Source organism: Quercus suber, unplaced genomic scaffold (assembly GCF_002906115.3).
Source record: "Quercus suber isolate HL8 unplaced genomic scaffold, Cork oak 2.0 scaffold_191, whole genome shotgun sequence".
Lineage (NCBI taxonomy): Eukaryota > Viridiplantae > Streptophyta > Magnoliopsida > Fagales > Fagaceae > Quercus > Quercus suber.
In genome coordinates, this window is record NW_027069649.1 from 800168 (window position 1) to 813547 (window position 13380).

The 13380-nt window shown below is 38.8% G+C and overlaps 1 protein-coding gene across 1 annotated transcript; it reads left to right on the top strand.

Moving 5' to 3' along the window:
- Window positions 1–11149: 11149 nt before the first annotated feature.
- Window positions 11150–12337, top strand: LOC112016725 (uncharacterized). The gene is made up of 3 exons (XM_024049223.2): window positions 11150–11546; window positions 11665–11783; window positions 11981–12337. Exons 1-3 carry the CDS (start codon window positions 11150–11152, stop codon window positions 12335–12337), a joined length of 873 nt encoding a protein of 290 aa, XP_023904991.2.
- Window positions 12338–13380: the final 1043 nt, after the last annotated feature.

Consider the following 13380-nt stretch of genomic DNA (forward strand, 5'->3'; position numbering starts at 1 on the left):
GAGTGTTGCCATCTCCAACGGCCAACACTCGAGAGGATTAGAGAGAATCGAGGGAACATCATGGGGGAAGGTATCCCGGAGCCCCTGCATCTGCTCCTCTCTTTGTTCCAGCTCCGCCCGGCCGAGAAGGGAGTTGTTGGTGGCCCGGAAGCATGATTGCCCTTCCCCTTCTCCGCCTCCTGTCAAGCTCTCCCATTCTCTTTATACCAATAAAAGGACGGCTTGACACTTCCCACCGGCTAGTTTTTTCGTAGGGCGGCTCCACCTGGGCCTCTGATTGTAACTTGTACCTTTTCTATTCATGAAATAATAAAATCAAGATCTTTCTTTCCTTTTTTCTCTTTTTTTTTTTTTTTACTGTCAAATCTTATATATATATATTTTTTTTGCTGTTGTTTTTTTTTTTTTTCAACCTACTGTAAAACGAATACTCGGAACACTCGCCTGGTGTGGCGGCCAGCACCCTAATCCTCCCCACAGACGGCGCCAATTGTAGGGACTCAGTTTGGATTGACCCTGAGTTTTGTTGGGTTTTCAGCCCAACAAACCCAAACAATAAATTTATAGAGAGTGGGTTAAAGGTTTAGGTGCTGGTCGTCGATCACCATGCATGAACTTTCTATATAAAAAAAATGCTAAGAGTTTCTTTACAAATGGGGGGATGCTCCTCAGCCCATGGCCGAGGAGACCCTTTTCTTCTTTCTTTTTCCCCCCCTTCTTTCTTTACTTGCTTTTCTTATATAGTTTCCATCTGCCTATCTCCTTATTCCATCTGTTGATCATCCATTTGCCTTTCTTCTGGCCGTCCGTCTCATCAGAGGCCTTATCAGTACTCAAGTGGTTCACTCTGATCAACATTGCCCTGCCAAGGGGTTATATCCCCATTAATGCGGCCAGAGGGGTTAGGTGAATGCATTAAGTGCGAACATGACAGCTTGCTCTGAGCTTGTCCCCTCCCGAAAGTTATCCTTAGAATGCCGAGGACGAACAGGTTCTCGGCGTGGGTCACGACAGAGGTTTTGCCTGACTTAGTCTTGGCTGGTCAGTCCTCCTTGGCTCTGTCCTTAGGCCTACTATCCGATGGGCCGAGGCTATCAGGCCCACGGGCCCCACAACTATAAATAAATTAAATTACCTTCACATCCATATAGCCACTTTTCGTACACAATGTAACTTCCATATTCTTAGGTAAAAGACATGATCAATACAGAGTAGGAATTTTTTTCCCAGTGCTAAAACTTGATTCAGAAGCAACAATGGTTATCATAATGCTCATGAGATCCCATGCCATTAAAGAGAGCTCTAGAAACCGATTGTAATTATCTTTTCACCAAGAGAGAACTTCCAACTTTGAATTTTTCTTCTTGCTAAGTCTAAGCTCTTCTAAATAAAAGTCCAATTAAGATTTTTTTTTTTTTTTTTTTGGCACCACGACCACTTTCATAATGCTCAAATTCCTAATCACTAAAAAAATTGCAATGAAAAATAATACCACACAACATTACAATCTTTATTATTAAAAAAACATAACACAACATATACCAAACAAAATGCAATTCACTTACATCATCTTCCATATCTTCATCATCATCAAGATCATCCACAGCACCACTAGTATGACTAGAACTCCCAACATAAGATGAAACATTTGTAGTGGCCATAGGCTTGGGGCATTCATATTCTAAAAAAAAAGCTTATACAATGTAGTTTGAACGCTCTCCACCTTCATTTCAAGAATGTGTTCAATTGTCTTTATTTTCTTGAAAGTAAAGTCCACATAATCCAACTTATACCTTGGATCAAGAATAACGGCACAAACTAGCACCACACTATAACAATCTCAATATTTGTCAAATTTACCTTTCATCTGTTTTGTCATATTACTGATAAATGAATCTTGACTCTCCATTTCTTCAAGTAAGAGCAATTCAATTTGAGACACTCCTTGAAAATATAGATTTGTTGTTGGGTAATCAGTTCCAGAAAATAGAGTTATAATGTCATTGAACGATTTCAAAAACAGAGTTATCCTTTCAACTCTATTCCATTCATCCCTTGATGGATAATGATTGAAATTAGCATCTTCCTTTGCTAAACGATTCAATACAGAATGATATCTCGTAGCACTGTTAATCATGTCATATGTTGCATTTCATCTTGTACACATCTAAATGTAAACCATTTGTTCTCTTCATACCAACTATCTTGGCACATTCATCAAATCTGCACATTCTACTCTCTAATCCTTTAAGATATTTCATAGTTTCTCAGATCTTAATTACCAAGTTATCTATTACTTTCAATCCTTCTTAAATAATAAGATTCAATATATGATTGCTACAACGCACATGGAAAGAGATACCATCACATAACAATGAATCCTCCTCATTAAGCTTTTTTCTTTATGAAATCTTGACAATTATCATTATTAAATACTTCAAGATAATGTTTTTCAATTCCCAATTCTCATCCACATAATGCGCCGTAAGACAAATATATCCCTCATTTGTAACAGAGGTCCATAAATCCGAAGTCAAACATATTCTACCAAGAATTAATTTCAACTTATTTTTAACATCATCCTTCTCTTTTTTGTAAAGTTTTAGAACATTAGCTTTTGAAGTATTCCTAAAAATATGTTTAACATCTGAATTTAATTAGCTGAAAACTTTTCTAATGCCCTCATACTCAACAAAGATAAATGGTAAACTATGTTTAATAATAGCATCCGCTAACATCTCACGAAACTCTTCTTGAGTTATCTTATTTTGTAACACCCTACCCTCTTCTTCACCATCTTGTTTTACTTCATTTCGTTTTAAGCATTTGAGAAGATGGCGATGCAAGTTTGATGTTCTATTATGACTATCCGGCAAAAAAAATTTCCCACACCACTGACAAATAGCATTACTTAACCCTTCTTCATCAATAGGCAATTTCACCATTTCACTCCAAATTGAAGAAGTGTGTTGTTTTTTTTTTTTTTTTTTTTTTTTTTTTTTTTTGAAAACTCTTTTTGGTTTCTTAATCTTTGATTTTGAATTAACTCTTAAAGATGGTGAAGGATGAGTAGAAGTATTCATAATTACAGCATCATCATCACTTTCCAAATTTACAGCCAGAGAAGCCGTTGTACTCTAATTATTAAAGAAAAATATATAATTAAAATTCTAGTCTATTTAAAATATCTAAAGAAATTGTGAACATAAGACATTCATCCATAATATACTGCAATTGGTAAATCATAATATTAAAAAATCAATTCAAAAACTAAAAACATTTAGGGATTTAAGAGAATGATGAAAATGATTTAACTTACCTTCACCCTAGTTGATGATTTGTGGTTGTGCTTCTCTTAAATGGGTCAGCAGGTGGCGAGATCTAGGCTGTGTGGCCTGTGGGTCGCGAGAGACAGAGAAGTGAGAAAGCAAAGTAATGGAGTGTGGAGTGTGGAGCATATATGTTGAGAAAGAGGAAGATTGGTCTGAAGATTTAAGGACTAAAAGAACTAAGAACTAAGAACAAGGAGTGTGGAGTGTGGAGTGCTCCCTCGTGCTCTCAAGGGAAGAACAAAAGGAGCTAGTATGAAGCAAGAAAAAAGTGAAGGACTTTAACCATAAGGGTTACCAAGGAAGATAGGATGTAGGTTCGATGCCTCCATACCATGAACAAGGAGGGTGGAGTGAGTCAAGTTCCTTCAAGGAGAAACTCATTGGGGATATTCCGGGGGCATACACCCAAGCCTTCAATTTTGGCGACATCATGGAGGATGATGAGGAGTCTGATGAGGAGGTTGAAAACCTTTGTGAAGGATTAGTTGCTATAAAACTCTCCAAAGACTTCAAAAAGAAGATCCGTACTCCATGGACAAGAGCTCTCATTGTTAAGGTGTATGGAAGGGTGGTGGGCTTAAGTTTCCTACATAGTAGGCTGTTATCCATGTGGAAGCCTACGGGAAGGCTGGACTGTGTTGATTTGGAGCACGAATTTTTCCTGACCAGGTTTTACTTGAAAGAGGATTTTGAAGCTACTCTAAAGAGGGGACCTTGGTTCATTGGAGAGCATTTTCTCTCCATCAGGCCATGGGAACCAAATTTTAGGCTGGCATTAACAAATGTCACCTCAGTGGCTGTTTGGATTAGATTAAACGGGCTGCCAATCGAGTATTACAACTTGGAAGCTCTGTTGCAGATCGGAAAGTCCATTGGAAATGTGGTAAGGGTAGACACACACACACACTGCAAATGAAGCAAAAGGTAGATTTGCAAGACTTTGTGTCCAAATGGATGTAGATAAGCCATTGGTGACAACGATATTGATAGGGAGGTTCGAGCAACCTTTCTACGAAGGTATCCAAAAATTATGTTTTCTTGTGATAGAATGGGTCACAGGAAGGCAAGTTGCCTGTATATGGTTCATCCAGTTTTGCTGGCGAAAGAAGTGAAAAAGGGGGCAACAGAAAATGATAGGGACGTGGAAGGACGATCATATGACATGCATGTACCAAACAAATCAGCCATGGGAATGGAGCCCAGTAGGATTGTGCATGGGAATGTGTCAGAGGAGGTGCAGGAAAGGACATACGATCCTTGGACTGTAATAGCGTAAAAGAAGAACGTACTGAAAAATCAGAGAAGTGGAGGGGCCCATGTTGCGCTGGATAATGGTCGATTAAGGCAAGAGCAGAGAAAGGCAAAGACGAATGCTAGGTTCAATTTTACAACGGGTAGGAGAAATTTGGCTAATGGACCAAGTAGAGAGGCTAAAAGAAAACTGGCACCCTCCAAACAATTGGACCAAGGCCAAGCAAGCTTAACACAACAAACCCAACAGTCCTTGAGAGCAAAAGAACATCGATCCATGGGTGATGCCATTGTGAATGAAGCTGGACCTAATGTTGATAAGTTAGGCTCAAATGTTAGAGTTGAAGGCAAAATAGAAAAGACAAGTTTAAATTCAGAAGGCCAAAGCAGCCTATCAGTTAAGGGCAAGAAAGTAATTGCGAGGAATAAAGCAATGATCAAAAGCACCACAGAAGTTAGTGGAAGTAGCAAGACCCATTTTAACCTTACTTCTCTAGCTCCTAAGATTCTCTGTAGAGATGAAGCTAAGCATAACCCAAGCACACCTTTCCTCTTTTCAACCACCACTAATGCCGAAATAGGGAATTATCACCAACACAAGAGGTGTGGGAATGTCAGTAGAGGAAAGAGCATAAATGAGAGAGAGGCTGACACTGGTGATGGGGCGGTCTGATCTACTTTGGAAGGTAATAGGGAGGATGATCGTCACGGTGATGGAAGGAAGAGTGAGGAGGGGATGTCTATTAGCCTCGGACTCGATTTGGGGAGTGAAGATGCAAGAGATTCAGCCCAACAGTACCACGGTGAAGGGGCAGATTCAAAGTACCACGGCAGAGAGCCCGGAGAAGAGAAAATGGAAGTCGAAGAGGGAGGTGGAGCCTCTGCCTTTCCATGATGAGTGCTTAACATTTATCTTCTCCTTAATAATGAATATTTTAGTTTGGAATAGTAGGGGAGTCCTGAAGCCTCATTTTCAGGAATATGTTAGAGAGTTGGCTAGAATTCACAATCCGGCCATCTTAGTGATTATGGAGACTAAATTGGGTGGAGAAAGAGCTAAGGAAATTATGGATAGGCTTCTGTTCGATGGCGCCATTCACAATGAAACAATCGGGTATGCTGGAGGCTTATGGCTGCTTTGGAACTTTGACCTCGTGGAGGTGGTGCAACTGGCTAATACGGAGCTGGAAATCCATGTGGAAGTGAATGTACTTACTTCTAACCTTTCTTAGATTCTGTCTGCTGTGTATGCTAGTCCTAGGAGTGCAGAAAGGTATATTCTGTAGGAAAATTTAATGAAGGTTGCAGGTCTGCATAATAAGCTGTGGGTGATAGCCAAGGATTTCAATGAACCCCTGTTGGGAGAGGATGAATTTGGAGGGAGACCTGTTTGTATCTCGAGATCCCTTCTATTTAAAAACTGTTTGGATAAATGTAATATGGTTGATCTGGGTTTCTCCGGACCCAGATATACGTGGACAAATAGGAGGGACCTAAATAATCTCATTCAAGACAAAATTGACCGTTTTTTCATGAACCCAAGTTGGTGCCTTTTGTACCCAGAGGCTAGAGTAACACATTTAACTTGATGCCACTCTAATCATTGTCCGGTTCTCATGGAGTCAGTCCCTAGAAGAGTCACTCACCTTAATAGACCTTTCAAGTTCCAGAGCTTCTGGTTATCTGATCCTTCTTTTCTTGGGGTTGTGACAAAGGCATAGAGTCACACTAGAAATCTCTCGGCTTCAATAGAGAAATTTACAAGTGAAGCAACACAGTGGAACAAGTATCAGTTTGGAAATATTTTTGAGAAAAAGAGAAGGCTAATGGCTCGACTTAATGGAATACAAAGGGCTGTAGCATCTAATCCAACCTCCCCTCTGATCGAATTGGAGAACCAACTGCACAAGGATCTTGAGATAGTTCTTGATCAAGAAGCGGAATTGTGGGCTTTAAAGTCTAGAGTTAACTGGATGGTGTTGGGAGACCGAAATACTTCCTTCTTCCATGTTTCCACGCTTGCTCAAAGAACGAGGAATATGATCAACGCAATAAAAAATGAGGTTGGGGATTGGATCACAGAGGAGAGGGAGGTTATGAACCACTTCAGAGAAGGGTTTATTAAGCTATACTCCATTTCTCAAGTGATGGCTAAATGGAACAATGATAAGCGGACTCGCTGGCAAATTAGGCTCACGGAGGAAGAGAAAGATAGTCTTAATAGCCCAGTATTCGATAAAGAGATTACAGTTGCCTTATAGTCTTTAAAGGCCTTTAAAGCCCCTGGACTTGATGGATTACACTTCGGCTTCTTCCAGAGATTCTGGCTCACAGTGGGGGATTCAGTCAAGGAAGAGGTTAAGCAAGTTTTTGTACAAAGGAAAGTCCTTGAATACTTAAACAGCACAAGTATTGTCCTCATTCCAAAGATCTAAAGTCTAGAATCTATTGGTAGTTACCGACCAATAAGTCTATGTAACTCGGTCTACAAAGTTATCACCAAAATCATAGTTGGAAGGTTACGGCCTTATCTAGACAAGCTTATAGCTCTATGTCAAGCGGCGTTTGTTCCGAGTAGAAGAGGAGTGGACAATGCGATAATTGTCCAAGAGATAATTCACTCTATGGAGAAGACCAAAGGGAGGGGAGGCTACATGGCTTTGAAGATTGATTTGGAAAAAGTTTATGATAAGCTAGAGTGGGGTTTTATTAGAGATACATTGCTTCGATTCAATCTGCCTAAGAATTTAGTTGAGCTAATCATGAGCTGCGTCTCATCTATTTCGACCTCTGTTCTCTTCAATGGAGGGGCACTAGAGACATACTTGCCCTCTAGAGGCATAACGCAGGGAGATCCTCTATCCCCTTACATATTCATCATGTGCATGGATTACTTGGGGCAATTAATTCAGGAAAAATGTGCTACAAACTCTTGGAATCCTATTAAGGCCTTTAGAAGTGGACCGGCCTTTTCACACCTCCTTTTCGCAGACGATCTGGTTCTATTTGCGAAAGCAAATCTTGAAAATTGTGCAACAATTAGAGGAGTTTTGAATGAATTTTGTAACCAATCGGAGCAGACCATTAGCAAGGCCAAGTCAAGGGTCTTTTTCTCTCCTAATTTGGATAAAGAACATAGAGATGCCTTAGGTGACATTCTCGAATTTCAGTCAACGCCCAACTTGGGTAGGTACCTTGGTTTTCCCATGAAACACCGCGGAACTTCCAACCAAGACTTTAATTTTGTGCTTGAAAAGGTGAAGAAGAAACTTGCCGGGTGGAAAGCAACCCTTCTATCCATGGCTGGTCGATCTGTGTTAATCCAAGCCTCTACTTTAGCCATACCAGCGTATGTGATGCAAAATAACCTGCTGCCAGGAAGGATTTTGGATGGTATTGATCGGGTGAATAAAAACTTCCTTTGGAACTCCACTAGTACCAAGCAGAGTATGCATTGGGTAGGGTGGAGAAAGGTCACTACACCTAAGGATGCAGGAGGCTTGGGCTTACAAACCGCCAAGGGAAGGAACACGACACTACTTGCTAAGCTGAACTGGAGATTCCATACAGAGGGTGAGTCCCAATGGGCTAAAGTTCTAAGATTGAAGTATTGCACACATTAGAGGTTAAATTCCAGAAATGAAACCAACCTCCCTTGTTCTCGTACTTGGAAGAGCATGAAGAAAGGAAAAGAAATTTTCAAGAAAGGAATCAAATGGATTCCTGGGTATGAAAGCAATCTTAGTTTTTGGAATGATAGCTGGTCAAACATGGGTACTCTTAGAACCATCATTCACGGCCTTCTTACTGTTGAATCCTCTAACCTTAGAATTAAGGATGTTGCTGATTTAGGAGGTTGGAATTGGCATCGACTACATATAGAGCTCCCTAAGAAAGTTAAAAAGGAACTACAAACCACACCCATTTTGTTTGTTAGGAGGAATGAAGACAGATTGGCTTGGAAGCCTTCTCCAAGAGGTGTCTTCGAGCTCAAAAGTGCCTACTTGCTAGCCATTGATCATTTGCCTGACCCAGGATTCCAAGGTAGGTGGATTTGGAAGCTTGACACCTTGCCCAGGATTCAAATGTTCTTGTGGAAATGCATGCATCAGAGCATAGGTGTCAAGGAGTGTTTACAAGCAAGAGGGATGTTAGTATACACGGCATGCCCTCACTGTCTCAACAGACCTAAATCCATATTGCATGCACTCTGGGACTGTCATGTGGTTAGAAATATATGGCATCAATTGGGTGTGCACCATTCGGATAGTATGTTTTTCTCTTCCGACCTTCAGGATTGGTTATTTGGTAATTGCTCCTCCAAAATCAAATGTCTAACAGGACAAGCCCCGTGGTACCAAGTCTTTATGTTTGCAATTTGGCTGATTTGGAAAGGTAGGAATTAATTAGTTTTTGAGAACAAAAAGCTAAATCCGAAAATTGATAGTGATATTGCCTATAAAGTAGTGGAGTACACTTACTGTGCTGGTAAGCAGTTGATGTCCAAGCACATGATCATGAAACAAATCAGGTGGGAAAAACCAAGGAATGGCTTAATGAAATTAAATGTGGATGGAGTGTCAAAGGCGAACCCAGGGCAGGCTGAAGGTGGCGATCTCTTAAGAAATGAGGATGGGCATTGGATTGGGGGTTTTGCTAGAAGAATAGGCATAGTAAATAGTTTCACCGCTGAATTATTGGCTCTCCAGGATGGGTTTCTGTTGTGTCAGAAGTTGAATGTTCAGGCAGTCGGATTGTAGACATTTGATTACTCTGATTCCCCAATCAACCATAAGGCATGTCTTTAGGGAAGCCAATAGGAGTGCTAACCGTTGTGGTGTGTATTGCAACAGGTTCTGTTTTGATCCTGGGGCTTCCTTCTAGTTTTTAATGAATTTCCTTTTTACCAAAAAAAAAAAAGATAAAAGAAAATAGTAGAGGCATAGTCGCATAGAGAGAAAAGAGTAGAGGTGGAGAAAAGTTGAAAGATTAGAGGCATAAGCTTTGTGTGAAACTGAGAAAGTGTGAAATGTGTGAAAGTGTGAAAAGAAGGGCAAAGGCGCAAGAGTAGAGGAACTGAGGAAGTTTTGGCCTTTGTGGTTTGTCACGTTTCACGTTTGTACCTTTAGACTACAGCTAGTCAGCTAGTCAAATTGAATGAGATTTTTTTTTCTTTTTTTAATGGTTGTCTTGTCTTGTATCGTCTCGTCTCGTCTTATACTCTCATGTTTGTGAAGCTCTTACTAGTTGTGAAGCTCAAATAGTCAAATTGAATGTGAAGTTCTTAGTGATTGTCTTGTCTTGCCTATTGTCTCATGTGAAGTGTGAATATCTATAATTTATTGACTATTGGTTATAGTGCCTTGTGCTTTATGCACATAGTATCAGGACGCAGTCTAAATGTTTTTTTAATGAATTTTTTTTAAACGGGTCAAGTCACGGGTTATTCAGGTCGGGTAGGGTCATAGGTTAACCCGTTTTTTGCTTCAGTTCAAAAAATTCAACTTTGGGTCAGGTATTTTTTAGGTCGAATTGATTTCTAAATTTTGACCCATTTTGCCATATCTAACTCTAATAGGAGAGGGGCTGGCAGTAGTACTCGAATGAAAATTGCAAAACTAATATCAAAGTCTAAAAAATTGAAAGGTCACATGGATTCTTTTGTGACATTAAAGCCAAAAAAGTGGTTGAGCTTAGGAAACATGGTAAGATGAAGCAAACAAACATTTATGATAAATTTGACAAAGAGAAAAGAGCACAAGCTTGTCAGTATATTGGTTGGTTATTTTATATAGCCAGTATACCATTCAATGTTGCTTGCTTAGATGAATTTAAATGGACACTTGAAGTTATTTGGCAGTATAGTCTAAATATGAAGCCTCCTAGTTATCATAAGGTAAGAATGAGTTATTAAGTGGTCACAAGGAATCTTGGAGAAAACATGGTTGTTCTATTATGCCTAATGATTGGACTAGTAGAACCAATAGGACCTTGATGAACTTTTTGGTTGCCCATCTGGAACCATGTTTATGAAGTCAATAGATGTATCATCTTTTATGAAAACTGGGAAAAAAACTTCTGAATTACTTTATGAATTTGTAGATCAGATTGGGGAGGCTAATGTAGTCCAAGTAGTATCAGACAGTGGATTTAATTATGCGTTGGTTGGGAGGTTGTTGGAAGCAAAATGGCCAAATTGTATTGGACTCCATATGCTGCACATTGCATTAATCTTATATTGAAGGACATTTGAAAAATTCCTAGAATTGCAAAATCTTTGGAAAGAACCATTCAATTAACTGGATATATCTACACCATGGGGGTGTGTTAAATATGATGAGAGAATACACAAACCAAAAGAGCTAGTTAGGGTTAGGAAAACTAGGTTTTGCACTTCACAGCTTACAATAAAATCCATTTATAAGCAAAAGAATAACTTAAGGGTCTTGTTTACTTCTGAGGAGTGGGTTCGTAGAAGATGGGCGAAGGAAGAAAATGCTAGACGAGTAGTATAAGCGATTTTGATGCCTTCTTTTTGGAATACTATAGTTTACATTCTTAAAGTTATGGGCCCTCTTGTTCAAGTTCTTCACCTTGTTGATAATGAGAGAAAACCAGCTATGGGTTACATACATGAGGCAATGGATAGGGCCAAAGAAGCTATTATAAAAGCTTTTAATGAGAATGAAGAAAGGTATTCAAATATTTTTAAAATCATTGATGAGAGATGGGAATGTCAACTACATTGGCCTTTGCATGCAGCCAGTCATTTCTTGAATCTAGAGTATTTCTATTTCGATCCTAAGATAGAGAAAAATGAAGAATTATATGCTTGTATAGAAAGACTAGTTCCAAGAACTGAAATTCAGGACAAGATCATGCTTGAGCTATCCATGTATAAGAAAGCTGAAGGACTCTTTGGCATTCCATTGGCAGAAAGATCAAGAAAGACAAGGGCTCCGAGTAAGAAAGCATTTATATCTAACTTAAAATGACTAGTACAGTGGCACTCTTTACAAATAAAAAATCTAGCTTCTACGTATATCATATATCATTACTCATACTTATTTTTTTAAGATAGTTGAATGGTGGATTCTATATGGGAGCTCAACTCTGAACTTGCAACAGTTTACTATAAAAATCTTGAGCTTGACTTGTAGTGAATATGGTTGTAAGCGTAATTGGAGTGTGTTTGAGCAAGTGAGTTTTTAAGAATGATAAATAGATTTTATCCTTTGATGAGCTACTTTATTTCATGGAAAATTTTAATGATTTAATTATTCACTAATAGTCTAATACTTAGTTTTCATAAATGCTTGTAAATTCACACAAAAAGAAGGAATAGACTTGCACAAAAACGACTACATGATTTAGTCTTTGTGGAGTATAATCAAAAGATGAAGGCACGATATGATAAGCGTGATGTTATTGATCTCATCTTCTTAGATGATATAGATGAAAGTAATGAATGGTTGTTGGGGGAAATAGGTGATGAATCATCTATGAATATTGAAGATGAGTTGGTTTTTGATGATGACAATGATGGCTTGACATGGGGTGTAGTGGCAAAAGCTACTGGTGTTGGAGAACCAAGAAAGAATACTAGATTCCAAACAAAATCAAGGGCAAGCTCAAATGCCTCAACATCACAACCAAATATTGAAGAGGAATATGTTGATTCTGATGAAACCGAGGAACAGAACGTTGATGGTTATAAATTTGGTTCAAGTGGCTTTGAAAGTGATGAAACTTGAGTGAAGAGTTTGATGATGACCTTTAGATTAAAACTAACAAACACGTTCAAGCTATTAGCCTATTAGAATGTTCAATCTTCAAATGCTTTTGTTTTGTCATGGATAGTCATGAAGTTCAATGTTTTTGTTAGGTTCTAAAGACTTAGGATTTAATGTATTTAGAACTCTAAATTGTAATGTTGGTAAACCATGATCAAAACAATATATTTATTCTTGTTTAAGTTTGCTCAAAGTTATTTATTTTATGTAAAGTTAGAATCGAGAGACTGCAGATGCATTGGTGCATTTCGGCCTGGCTCAATCGATCGAAAGTTAGACTCGATCGATCGAATCTCGGGCAGAATGTTTTTCTGCAGAATTTTTCAACTCACTCCTACCTCATTAAATGTTTTGGGTTTTCTATTTTTACCCTAGGTATAAAAGGCAAAACCCTAGCCACATTTTTGAGAGTTGCTCTGGGTGTATTGTTGCTCATACTTTGCGGTTTGTGTGAATCTCTTGTGAGATCTAGAGGAGCTTTCCTTTACACAAAACTTAAGATTTTCAAGGAAAAGATATTACTTTAACATCTTGATGATCAACTCAGTTGCTGCCTTTGGAGCTTAAAGAAACACAAGCGGGAGTGCTTGTATCTTATGGAGAATCCAAGAAAGGAGTCCGTGGATTCGAAGCTTGCACGTGGTCGTGTCAATAAGTTCTACTAGTGGGTAGTATTAGGAAGTCAAGCAGGGAGCTTGTAAGTCCTTTTGTATGAATTTCGATTTTTTCAAGATAGTGGATTCAGGTTTACCTTGAGGATAGCTAGGTTAAATCCTCCCCAGATTTTTACCGTGTGGTTTCTTGGGTCATCATATCATTATGTTATTTACTTTTCCGCTGCTTTATATTCTTGATATGATTGTGTGATTGTGATAACCTAGATTTGCATAATTTGACTAAGTTAATCACTTGACTAATTAACTAGGCTAATCCAATTGTTGTGTTTTAAAGGGTCTAAAACCAAACAAGTGGTATCAGAGCCAAGGTCATAGGTTCGAGTCGTT